Consider the following 12,405-nt stretch of genomic DNA (forward strand, 5'->3'; position numbering starts at 1 on the left):
CTATATATGGAAGGAACTGAACAGATAAAAGCAACAAATTATATTGATGACGTTTCTATTTCTTATAAATTAACAGCTGGGAGAAAATTGTTATTTTGCTTATAGGATCGACCTTATTTGAACATAGTTTGCATTGGATGGACTTTGAACATTTCAAGCATATAATAAATAATAAACTAAAAAATTGACAATTTAATTAGTCTACATTTTTAGAATTCTATTTTTTTTTTTTACTTAATAATATATAAGAGTGTTGAATGAGGCAAAGTGAGTCGTACTAAATGTGGCAACTCGATTAATGAAAGAGAATAATACAATCCGTTCACACCAAATTTTATTCATTACGTCTCGTGTTAGTCATTGCTTAAGTCATTAGAGATAATGATAATATTTTTTGGTGCCTAATAGTTTAAATTTTTGAGATATCTCTCAAATTATGAACATTTTTCAAATCTTTTGGTGGGATTAATTATTATATATTGAGATGCCTTGTGTGAACAGCATAAATGTTTTCTTTAGTGGAACAAAGATCCCTTATAATATTCAATGATTCTTTTTTTGAAAGGAATTATTTCATGCATTATTATTTTATGATGAAATCTCAATTATAAATGGTTCTTAATTAATAACATTTCAATAATTGATTGAAACCATGCACCAAATATGAATGAGGAAAGCTGTTATGCACCATCATCTATGGTGGGATGACCCCACTCTTGTTCTCCATAGATTCCTTGAATATAGTTTATTAGTTGCTATATTTATCCAAAACAAAATTTTAACCACCATCGTCGTCGTCGTCGTCATTATTATTATAAGGGATATTCACACAATGATGATTGATTAAGAATTTAGAGTCTCAATTCATGTGATTATGTAATAATATTCACATGGTTATGATTGATTAAAAATTTAGAGTCTCAATTCATGTGACTATATATGTTCCAACTTTAGAAAAAGGAAAAACGAGATAAATGTGATTCTATGACTTTATCCAACGTTTTGAGAAAACTGGCGCCTATCTAGTAATTTAGTTGGATAGTTTGAGATCTAACAGAATTTAGCAACTAAAATCGTTCATCTACGTACAGAGCGATATATAATATGCAAAGTAGTTCTCAAATTTTACTCTACCAACTTCTTCTTTCTTTAATTTTTAATTTTTTTATATTCGGTTGTCTAAACTCCCACCAACTCATTATGGGTTGATGCAATGCGTGGTTTCAGACACATATACAACCCGGAATTTGTTATGAGAATTTATTAGATCCAGCTATATCATATCTGAGGTTTCCTTGTTGTAAAAGAAATTAAATTCGGAGCAAAAGTCCTTGCCCATTTCAAAATGCAAAACGAGATTGAGTACATGTGAACCACTTAACGTGGACGACAAAACCGCATGAATGCTATCGATCCAATCACAGCCGTCTGATCATTAGACCAAACCCTCCTTAGAAGAAGAAATAGAAACCAAACCCTGTAGTTTTGCACTTTTGCGATTCATGGAAACAAATTAAAAACACAGAGAAGCGCAGAGAGGAAGAAGAAGAAGAAGAAGACAGATATCGAGTCAGAGAGAAGAGGACATGTGGCTGACATGAAAAGGAAGAGCACCAGGTTACTTCTGGATTTATATAAGGGAAATCTTTGCATTCTTTTCTGTGTTTAGAATTTTAGGGTTGGTGGGTTTCGATTCGATTCGATTCATTCTTTTGTGCATATCTATTCCTCTTTCTGGGTTTTCATTTCTCGTTTCAGATTCGATTTTAGTTTTGTAAATGGGTCAATGCACGTCGAAGCAGCGTAGAGGAGGAGGGCTGAATGGTAATTGTGGTGGGTGTGCTGAGACGACTAGGCGTGGATGCTTGAGCATTGTGAGGGAGAAGAGATCCAGGTTCTATATTGTTAGGAAGTGTGTGATTATGCTTCTTTGTTGGCACAAATATGGCAAGTATTAATGAAATTCTTCATTCATTTTCTGGTTCATCATCTTCTTCTTCTTTCTCTCTTGATTAGTTTTTGTGTTCATGGATGATATGGAGGTTACTAAGGCTGATTTACAGTTTACATATGTCGATCAGTACGTTATCATATATATGCCTGCAGAACTGGATTTTTATTTCATAATTTTTTTTCTTAGGGATTTTTTTGATACCAAAAGTGCATGTTTGACCACAGATAGTGCATCCAAATAGAAATGCCTTTCGATTTTGTACTCATTTTGCTTTCATTTTTAGCTGTATTACAAATTCAAGGGTTTACAAGTTCATCATTTTTTACTAGGACTCTTGAATTAATAACACATGATGAGGAATAAAGGTAAACAAAAAAACAAAGGAAAAAAAAAAACTTGATTAGAGCAGTTAACTCTTTATAATAGCCTAAAATATTGTACGGTTTGTGACAATAACTTATTTACATCAAACAATTGTATAACATGTTTACTAAATTAGTTGAAAAGAATGTGTACGTACTATTCCGATTCATAAAACCTTCTACATCTGCTAACATAAAGGGATTCTCAGTGATATGTTGCAAGTGAACTCATTATTTCCTTCGGATGTAGATATTTAGGGGGTAAATAATTCTACAAACCTTCACTTCTTCTCTCTAAGTAAACATGTGATTAATTAATAGTGTGACATTCAATTTTGAAACTTCATGAGTACGTAGTTCTAAGAGCAATGCATGTCAATCGAGCAATTTAGAGTATGGGAATGTATTCCCAATATGTAGCTCTGTATAGCACTATAGCCTCTTTTAGTATCTTCATCAAGCCAATTGGATGAAGGTAATAACAATTGGTTCTACATCAATTAATCAAACAAATGTAATACACTCTTTTGCTGTTATACCAACAACATTTTCTCTCTTATAATGTTCTCGAAAGATATATAATAAGAGTTCTAGCCAGGGTTGAATCTCGAATGCATCCAATAGGGTTGCTATCTTAATGTCTGTCCAAGGAGAATATACAATATTGGCATTGCTTTTCCCGACTCCAGCTAAACAGATCACTCAGAAAAATATATAGAAAGCAAAAGGAATATGAATATTCAAGTCTATGGTTAAAATAATTACCCAATTATGAATGATAGAATGGGCGTGTGTGTTTTTCAATTTTGTGTTTTTTTCCAAGCAATGTATGCCAATTCTCACTTGCTTGTCACTATAAGCATCCACTGCATGGTATTCACACGCATATATTCCTCTTGTAATCATTTGATAGCTAGAAGGCTAGCTAATGAATTTGGAGACTTTCAGATGACTGCATATATGTATACTATCAATTTTGGAGGTTTTGAAGAGGTAGCACAAAAAGATTTGATAACCCTTTATTTAATTATTCGGTCTTCAAATTTGAACAACCTTCAAGTATGATTCCCTATTAGAGATCAGCCAAAGAGAGAGCTGTGTGTGATCACTTAATTAGTTTCCCATCACCTTCGTTTTACTTTGATCCAACATAAGTTACTTGTATATGTGATGTTTGAAGGGATACCTACACGATGCATGAGTCCGATTATTGAACTTAAATACTTGTGAAAAGGATCTGCGTAAGGATGGAGGTTCGCCTTTGTGACTGGATATATATGCATATCAAACTCATTATTTCATGAACAAATATATAAATACATCCGCATCTCATTTTTATTTGGCCTACAAGTAAAAGGACATAAACCAAACAAAACCAACCAACTAATCCATGGGATCGATAATTTGCACCACAAGTTAACGTCTGCAATATGTCCAAAATGGTACCCTGCTCACTGCTTTAAAAAAATTCAAAATGAATCTCAACAATTAGCCAGCTAAGAATGTTATTGCGGTACAACAAAACTCGTAGATTATTTCAAAGTGCAGCTCCAAAGAGCATGACCTTATATATTGCTCTTCCTGCTAAGCTATTCCAAAATTTCCCAGAAGTTAAGTCCTCTCTTTTCACTCTCAATGAATTACAACGATACCCTGTTATCTCCTCTCCCAATAAATTTTCAATCTGACGATTCGTCACCAGTATGGCTCAACAAGGCAGACAATGCATGGCAACTCACAGCAACCACCATGGTAGCCATGCAAAGTGTTCCGGGGCTCGTGATACTCTATGGTTCCATGGTCAAGAAGAAATGGGCGGTGAACTCCGCGTTCATGGCCCTATACGCCTTTGCCGCGGTGCTCTTGTGTTGGGTGCTTTGGGCTCATAACATGTCATTTGGTATTAGGCTCACCCCATTTGTGGGAAGGCCTGGTTTTGCCATGACCCCAAATATCCTGCACCAATTTGCAGGCTATTATGTCCCAAAGGCTGACTACGTGTACTTTCAATTTGTTTTTGCTGCTATTACTGTGATATTGCTAGCTGGGTCTTTGCTTGGGAGGATGAACTTCTATGCTTGGATGTTGTTTGTACCAATGTGGCTCACACTGTCTTACTCAGTTGGGGCTTTTAGTATTTGGGCAAGTGCTGGATTTCTTGAGAAATACATCATTGATTATGCTGGCGGATTTGTGATTCATCTTTCTTCTGGTATAGCTGGTTTTATTGCTGCTTATTGGGTAATTCACATGAACACCAAAACACCATTTTATGCTTAATGTTTCTTTATTTGGAAATGTTCTCTTGTCAAACGGTCTAACAACATAATATATATGCTTAGATGTACCGATAAAAAAACTTACCGTTGTCATTTTAGCATCGAGTTTTATTTTCGAGTAATTTGGTGATGGTCATGTAGGTAGGACCAAGGCAATCACATGATAGGCAACACTTTCCACCAAACAACATAATTCACATGTTGGGAGGTGCAGGGTTTCTATGGCTTGGTTGGACAGGCTTCAATGGTGGCTCTCCATTTGCAGCAAATGAGATTGCGTCGTTGGCCATTCTCAACACCCATGTCTGCACTGCTACCAGCCTTTTGGTTTGGGTTTCCCTTGATATGATTGTGTACAAGAAAAGCTCTGTGATTGGCGCGGTACAGGGAATGATCACTGGCCTTGTCTGCATCACCCCCGGTGCAGGTAAATAATATAATACATATAAATGTTCTCTTGTCCGATAATTTGATATGTTATGTTGTTAGACTATAAGTTCTGACTTCGGACACACTAAATAGGTTGACTCATTATGTCTGGAATGTGAGGTAATACTGATAGTCTGAGATATATTATAGAGCATGTTCTCTCTATGAGATAAAACAAACAAAATCTTCTGAATTTGTGTTTTGATTTAAGAAAGTAAAACAAGCAATTTTGCAGCATTCCAACCAAATAATATATACATGAGCAGGGATTGTGGAGCCATGGGCAGCCATACTAATGGGAGCATCGTCTGGTTCGATACCTTGGTACACCATGATGGTATTGCATAAAAGATCACCTTTCTTCCAAAGTGTAGATGACACACTGGGAGTCTTCCACACCCACGCCGTGGCCGGTGTCTTGGGGGGACTTCTCTCGGGCTTCTTTGCAAAATCGAACCTTCTGAGAATGATGTACAGAAATGACCATTATGGTCCTGGATTATTGTACTGCATTTTTGAGGGGAATCCACGTAAAGGTCTTAAACAAATGGGGTACCAGATCCTCGGAGCTCTTTTCATTATCGTATGGAATGTTGTTGCGACGAGCTTGATTTGTATTTTCATCAGCAAAATCGTTGATCTGAGGATGAAGGAAGAAGATCTTGACATTGGTGATGATGCGGTGCATGGAGAAGAAGCCTATGCTATTTGGGGTGATGGTGAGAGGACGTCAGCATACAGGAGGCATATAAGGATTCCTTCCATCTGTAGATGGCAGAAATGAAGTTCGGAATGGAGATTTAATAAGTCGAAACGAATGAAAGAAAGCATGCAGCAACTCTCGTTGCTGGCTTGCTATTTTGTACGTACCCACCTCTAGTACACGTTCATATTGGTGAAGAATATAGCTCCTGAGATCATTTTGTTTACAATGGTGAACGGTAATTGGATCATAGAATACGTGATATGATATGTAATTTTTCATCATTGGAAATGTGTTTCTCCCAAAAAGGTTTGCTTTCAAGTCCTATGAGTTGTGTGATAGAAGTTCAAATACACCTTACACTGAGTTTGAGATCATAGTCCAGAGCTTAGTCATCAAGGATTCAAATAAACACAGCCTTAGAATGGTAATGAATGCAAATCTCAGCCCAAATATCAGTAAAAGCAACCTTGCATAACTGCAAGGAATATCAAAGAAACAGCAAGACAATGAGGTAGCACAAATCGTTCTTTCTCATTCAACATTTTGCTAAAATTTACAAACTATGGACGTGCAATTCCAAAGAAACTGACTTCTTTCTGGTTTGGAGATTTTCTGAATATGTGATTTTACATATAAATACTTGGGGGGCTATATACTATGGAACTGTACACTCAATATCTTAAGTTCCTGAATAATCCAAGAATGGTGGTCCTTACACTATAACGTTTCTACTGAAATGCCATACCAAAAGTCTAGAAGGCGAGAAGGTGTAACAGGTACTCTCCCCTAGCAGTACATCCTCATGTGTATGCATGAAAGCAGCAACTTATTAGAAGCAGATTAACCTTAATGTCCTTGACTTAACTTGCGAAGTTTGACTAGTTCGTCTCTCCACATGGCTGCAGGAACCAGCATTAACTTGTAAACTATCCAATCAATATAAAAGCATATTGATAATCTGAAGCAAATTTATGAAAGGACGAGTAACCTGACTTGGTAGTTACATGTACAAAATTTGACAGTTAAAAAAAGCAGTGGATCAAGCCTAATAAAGTACCTGCATCCTTATATCTTTCCTCTTTGATAGCTAATTTGATCTTCTTCACCAAAACAAGTTCTTGAGCTAAAAAATTGGGACCATCTGCAGCACTGCAAAGAATATAACAAATGATTAGCGCAAGGGAGAGACTGACGAACCAAAACTGAGGCCCCCAAAGTACCAACTCAATACCTATCAAGAGAGACATCGTAAGTAGACTTCATATCACGCATTCTGCCCATCCCATAACTGATTCTTACAGCATCTTTTAAAACAATCTGTTTATTTACATATATGGGTGCCTGCAAATAGTAATTGTCACTCAAAATTCAAAGCAGTTCAAATAAACATTCTTGCATATACCGTATTAAATCTTGTGAGTCTCAACACAGCAGGGAGGTAACAGTTTCTTGCTTACACATGAGAAAGCAAGAACATGCATGCACATTAAGTTTATGAGCAACTTGTGCTGAGAAGGCGAGAAAGACACACATACCTTGCATCTATATGCAACATTTATGACATCTGATGGACGTGCATCCACACTAAGAATGTCACTTTTGCCTGGCTGCAGACAATAGGAACCTTGATGTCATAAAATTGCTCAGTTTCTGAAAAAAATATCAAGACATAACTCATACGAATTTTACCACCACCACCTTGCTAAAATACAATCTGGCAAAGTAAGTATTCAGCACTCTTTCTGTAATTCTCACCATATTCACCTGCAATGAAGAAGTGGCAAAAAGAATAAGAGAAGAATCTAAGGCTCCACTTAGGCAGAGTGAGTTTAAAACAAGGATTTATATTTGACAACAAGCGTTACTTGGTAAAAAAATAAAAAATAGAAACTACGAAGTACAAACATTATAAAAGACATTTAAAATAACTATCTGCAAGGATCATTTGAAATTCATTTGTATTCTTCTTCCATTTCAAATCTTAACATGTATAAATAGTAACGGTCTCAAGAAACATTTAACCTTATAGTGTTAACCAAATTTCTATATTTGGAATTACTCCATCCAAAATCCAAATAGGACCTCACGGCTTGCACCCCACTCTCAACTTCAGAAATTAATTCAGCACAACTAAGACGCAATGCTGCCCATTTGGACTGAAACTCTTTGACTGTCTTGTTAAGTTAAAAAACAAAATTGTCTTCTCACCATTCACTTCTCTGAACCTTGTTATTAGTACTCAACTACTCATATAGTAATCCACCAGGTATAAACAAGTAGCTTAACCAGAAAATTTCTAATACCACAAGCTATCAGAATGCACTTAATGCAGAGAAAATTTAGCTCCATACTTGATGGTCAAGTTTTTCGACAAGATTTTTCACAAACTGAAACTGGTCTGGGGAATCCTGCAGCAAGACAAATATTCGGATCAATATAAATTCGACTAAGAATAATGCGGTTAAAAAGCTTAGACAGTTACCCCAAATTCATCTCCCCAGTGGCCATTTATGAGATTCTCTATCGCAAGTTCGCCTGCAAAATTCATATAAATACAATCAACAACTAGAGGATGTGACGGTTCAAATTTGTATTTATATGTTTACATAGAATTCCCATTATACCTACAACAATTGGAAGCAAAAAGTCTCCGTCACACGAAATCTTGAGGAAAATGGTAGGAGTTTGGAAACGGTGGAGAAAGTTCCTGTCTAGTGTATCCAAAACATTCCGGGGGCGGGTGGCTCGGACCGAAAATGGCCGCAATTTACCGGAGGAATTCCAATTCGTCTCTTCTTGAAATCCTCTCTTTTGCATACGGTAGTGAGATATAGTTTCTGCATACGGTAGTAAACAACTTGAGGAGAAACGAACACGCAATTTTCACTCCATTAACACTCGGAAGCTCAATAAATCAATCAAACTAAAATACTCGTTACATTTTCCAAATCTTTAACTCTTAACTTTTGATTTAAAAGTGAGAAATTGTGGACCTGAAAGCAAGAGGGAAGCTTGGATATACTCGTAGTTTTGATGATCGGAATCAAGGGATCTGTCGTGAGGGGAAGAGTTGCAGGTAATGCGGATCGATTTGAGTCCACGGTGGCGGCGTTTGGGTCTGAAACCTAACCGAACGACGACGAAATCGGAGGAGGTGTGAGGAGAAGAGGAAGAAGAAACAGCTGGCCGAGTATTTGGGATCGGAAAAACGGCATTCGAGCGATGATCGGCGACGGAGAATTGGGCAGCTCCGAGCATCATCAAAATGATCCGTGACAAAATGAGATAGAGAGAGAGAGAGAGAGAGAGAGAGAGATCAGATGGCGGTTTGTTTGCTTTGGGTTTATCAATTTGATAAAGAAGATGATGCCATGCTTGCCTTTTGCTTATGTGTCCCCTCCTGTTAAATTCGTCGATCAAATAATTATCAGGATATTTTAAGAGCTAAACACTGTTCTAATCCCCTCGAGATTCGTGATTTCGTGGATCAAAGGAAAAATAAAATAAAAAATAAAAGCCCCCCCATTGAGACTTGGAAGTGAGTTGAAAGTTTGAAAGCATGTATGGTGCCAAATCACGTTTGGTGAATCTTTTAATATATACACACTTAAAACATTCCCTTTCATTTTGTTACTATGTTCATCATCGTTAAATTTATCTTATAACGTAGTATTATAATTGAAATTATTCATTTTCTCCTCGTAAGAAGACCATTTTTGCAGAATGAACGATATAAAAAACTTGTTTATTTATTTTATAGTTTCTACGAATAAACGGTTTGTGTATCGAGTAAATGAGGAATCATCGTCACAATACCATACTATAAAAGGAGATAACTAACATAGAAATGTTTCTCATTCTTATGGTTCTAACTTACGATTGCGCTTGATGGAGTAGTGAGTTTGAGATTTTGTCACAAAGTAAATGGTTACTTCGTCATAGTGGAAAGGTCGATCAGCCTTCACGAAACATGAGATTTTCCCATTTTGACAAAGGTAAATAATTGCATTTCTTAAGTCAATGATTTCATAATTACAAAGAATTACAAGTAACAAAGTCATTGACTTTGATATTGGGGATCCCCTCAATTTGATTTGTGGTTGGCACTTGGCAGTTTGCAGTTGTACCTGTATCCGCTGAGACTTTGAACTAAAAGCTATTGAAGATCAAACCATAGCTTGTCCCCCCAAAAACCACTTTGGTAGCTGAAGCATTGTAGAGGTGGGGTTTGTCACCAGAACATTTAACCCATTAACGGGTTTTGGGAAGAAGCTTCAATAGCTTAATCAGCTCGTAAGTCCTCGTGTCTCGGCCAGAATAGAGGCAAAGCTCAAGAGGGGTTAATCCATCCTGAAACAAATAGATGAGTTTGCAATCAATCATCATAACATCAGCAATTCTCTCGCAGCACATCAAGGCAATGAGAAGCTTGTACTAGAAAGTCAATTGGGTTTTAGACTCGAACAGCAAAGACGATGCTTCTTACTTTTCAAGCATTCAAGCTGTGCAGAGTGCAGACCAAGCTACAACAATCAGTACATAGTTACCTTGTTTTTCAATGTCTTATCCGCGCCTTTAATCAACAAAAGCCTCACTACATCTGTTCTTCGGCCTTGAACAGCTAGATGTAAGGGCGTCCACCCATCCTATAAAGTGAAAAGAAGAGCTCTGTTTACTTCTGACTCATTGAAATTGCATTAGAAAGTGTTTTCAGGAATGGAAAAATTTAATCCATACATTGTCCTGAAGGTTTATATCAACGTTGTATAACAGAAGAATCTTAATTGCTTGACTTGAAGCTGTCCGGACAGCATAATGCATCAAGGTAGCGCCATCCTGTATTCAACATAAAACTTCTATTAGAGCAAGGGCCACTACAATAGCAAACTGGATCAATAGATATACCTACATAAACTTCTACTCACTTTATCACGAACAAATGGATTAGCCGATTCTCTGAGAAGATAGTTTGTAATGGCCTGGTTTTTACCAATAATTGCTTTGTGAAGAACAGTCCAATCATCCTGAAAGACATTGAACTAAGCTCAAATCATAAATGATAAGGCAAGAAACTCTTCAGCAGTTAACAATCCAATGGAGCATGTAGTCATTTATATACCTTATCCACAGCATTGATATCAGCTTCATGTTTCAATAAAGCATCCATAAGGTAATATTCTCCTGATGCGGCAAGAGTGTGAAGGGGCAGCCATTTACTCTGGAAAGAGTTCATCAAGTTAGAAATAGAAAAATATGCTTATGTTAGGAGACATTAGTCTCCCTGCAGATTGAGATAACGGCACAACAACTGAAGCTGCAGTTTAAAAAATCTTTCAGTTTGAAAACTCAATCCAGGAAGACAGTAAGCATCAGCTACCAATCAATTGACAGACTTATCGTCACGCAGGGAACAATTTTCTAAAGACAAAAATGAAAACAATCCATGCATAATCCCAGAAGTCACTTTTCAATAACAGATGTGATACTTACAGAAGTGGCAGCAGCTATATCAGGTTTTCGCCTATTCAGCATCAGCTTTTCCTCTTTGGTAAACAAAGGCCGGGGTCCTATTCATCCAACCGATAAAGAATATATCACAGACCACATCCACTAAACAAAACCAAAAACACAAAAATTCAAGCTCAACCTAGGAAGTTATATCCATATCTAAACCTTAGATAAAAAGTTCACTACTTAATGCTAAACCCTCTATCAAAAGTTCAATACTTTTTCCAAACCCACATTCATAATTCATAATTCAAAACCTAAAACCTTCATACACAACACCCAAATTCGAATTACCTTCAGATTTGTTCACACCAGGCTCATAATGCCCACTGTTAAAGAACTCAGTAACATCGTCCAAACCCTTCCCATAAACAGCCCACCTGGGATTCTTAGGCGCCACTCTCTCACTCACAAACCCATCACCACCTTCACACTCTTCACCCTCCTCCTTAAACTTGTCAGGCCTATCCAAAACCAGTGGCTTCAGCTGGTTCAACTTGGCCTCTCTATACGCCGAGTACTCCTCCAAATTCAAATTCCTTATGGGCTCCAACCCCCTCTTGTTCTTCTCGACCCTCGAACCGAACTCCAACTCCTGCGCAATCTTCCTCCTCTCCTTCTTTGTTATGTTCACTGTGGCCTGCACCTCCTTCCATTTCTCCGGCACCAAATTCTCAGTCTCAATTTCAACGCGTTTTCTGGGCTTCGGCTTTTCCGGGTTGAAATGTTCGATTTCGGTGTCGTTTTGAAGATACGGGTCGTCGAACACGCCCTCTTCGAAGACGACGCAGTCGCCGATGACGTGGTCTTCTTCGAAGGTGGAGTGAGAGGAGTTGAAGGAGAAGGAGGGTGAGAGGGTGTGGAGTTTGGATGAGAATTTCAGGGAGGTGGGTGGTGAGAGCTTGTGGGGTGTGAAAGAGAGGAGAGAGAAGAGCTTGGAGGTTTGGGGGTTTAGAGCTGAAGAGAGTGACATGGTTTTTTCTGTTCAGTGGCTCTCAGCTGAAGCTTTTTTTGAGCCTTCCTGAAATTGAAGAAGAAGAAGAAGAAGAGGTTTTTGTATTTTGGATTGGGTTATATTGGTGGTTGGGCTAGGCCCATACCATTTTTCGGCTCATTTGGGCCTACATAATCCCTGAACAGTAACTTTCTACTGTCAAGTTTCAGGTC

General features: G+C 37.5%; 3 protein-coding genes across 5 annotated transcripts; 1 reads left to right on the forward strand and 2 right to left on the reverse strand.

Annotated features, from left to right (window-relative positions):
• Nucleotides 1-3,871: 3,871 nt before the first annotated feature.
• On the forward strand, nt 3,872-6,016 carry LOC133715819 (ammonium transporter 2 member 3-like). The gene is made up of 3 exons (XM_062142482.1): nt 3,872-4,557; nt 4,737-5,022; nt 5,291-6,016. Exons 1-3 carry the CDS (start codon nt 3,952-3,954, stop codon nt 5,806-5,808), a joined length of 1,410 nt encoding a protein of 469 aa, XP_061998466.1. The 5' UTR covers nt 3,872-3,951; the 3' UTR covers nt 5,809-6,016.
• A 166-nt stretch (nt 6,017-6,182) lies between these two features.
• Nucleotides 6,183-9,164, reverse strand: LOC133715841 (bifunctional nuclease 2). 2 transcript variants are annotated; one of them, XM_062142507.1, is made up of 9 exons: nt 8,724-9,164; nt 8,355-8,567; nt 8,213-8,265; nt 8,082-8,138; nt 7,420-7,494; nt 7,266-7,337; nt 6,962-7,071; nt 6,788-6,879; nt 6,183-6,629 (listed from the first exon to the last, which is right to left on the reverse strand). In XM_062142507.1, the coding sequence occupies exons 1-9, from the start codon at nt 8,989-8,991 to the stop codon at nt 6,577-6,579; spliced, it is 993 nt and encodes a 330-aa protein (XP_061998491.1). In that variant the 5' UTR covers nt 8,992-9,164; the 3' UTR covers nt 6,183-6,576. The 2 variants fall into 2 exon arrangements, with proteins under 2 accessions (XP_061998491.1, XP_061998500.1); XM_062142516.1 differs by having other exon boundaries at nt 7,429-7,494; nt 8,724-9,158.
• Nucleotides 9,165-9,690: 526 nt separating this feature from the next.
• On the reverse strand, nt 9,691-12,347 carry LOC133715826 (ankyrin repeat domain-containing protein, chloroplastic). Of its 2 annotated transcripts, none has more exons than XM_062142495.1 (7): nt 11,533-12,347; nt 11,221-11,297; nt 10,850-10,948; nt 10,656-10,754; nt 10,468-10,566; nt 10,278-10,376; nt 9,691-10,080 (listed from the first exon to the last, which is right to left on the reverse strand). In XM_062142495.1, exons 1-7 carry the CDS (start codon nt 12,209-12,211, stop codon nt 9,982-9,984), a joined length of 1,251 nt encoding a protein of 416 aa, XP_061998479.1. In that variant the 5' UTR covers nt 12,212-12,347; the 3' UTR covers nt 9,691-9,981. The 2 variants fall into 2 exon arrangements, with proteins under 2 accessions (XP_061998479.1, XP_061998473.1); XM_062142489.1 differs by having other exon boundaries at nt 10,656-10,769.
• Between the last annotated feature and the right edge of the window lie 58 nt (nt 12,348-12,405).

The sequence above is a fragment of the Rosa rugosa genome, chromosome 1 (genome assembly GCF_958449725.1).
Source record: "Rosa rugosa chromosome 1, drRosRugo1.1, whole genome shotgun sequence".
Lineage (NCBI taxonomy): Eukaryota > Viridiplantae > Streptophyta > Magnoliopsida > Rosales > Rosaceae > Rosa > Rosa rugosa.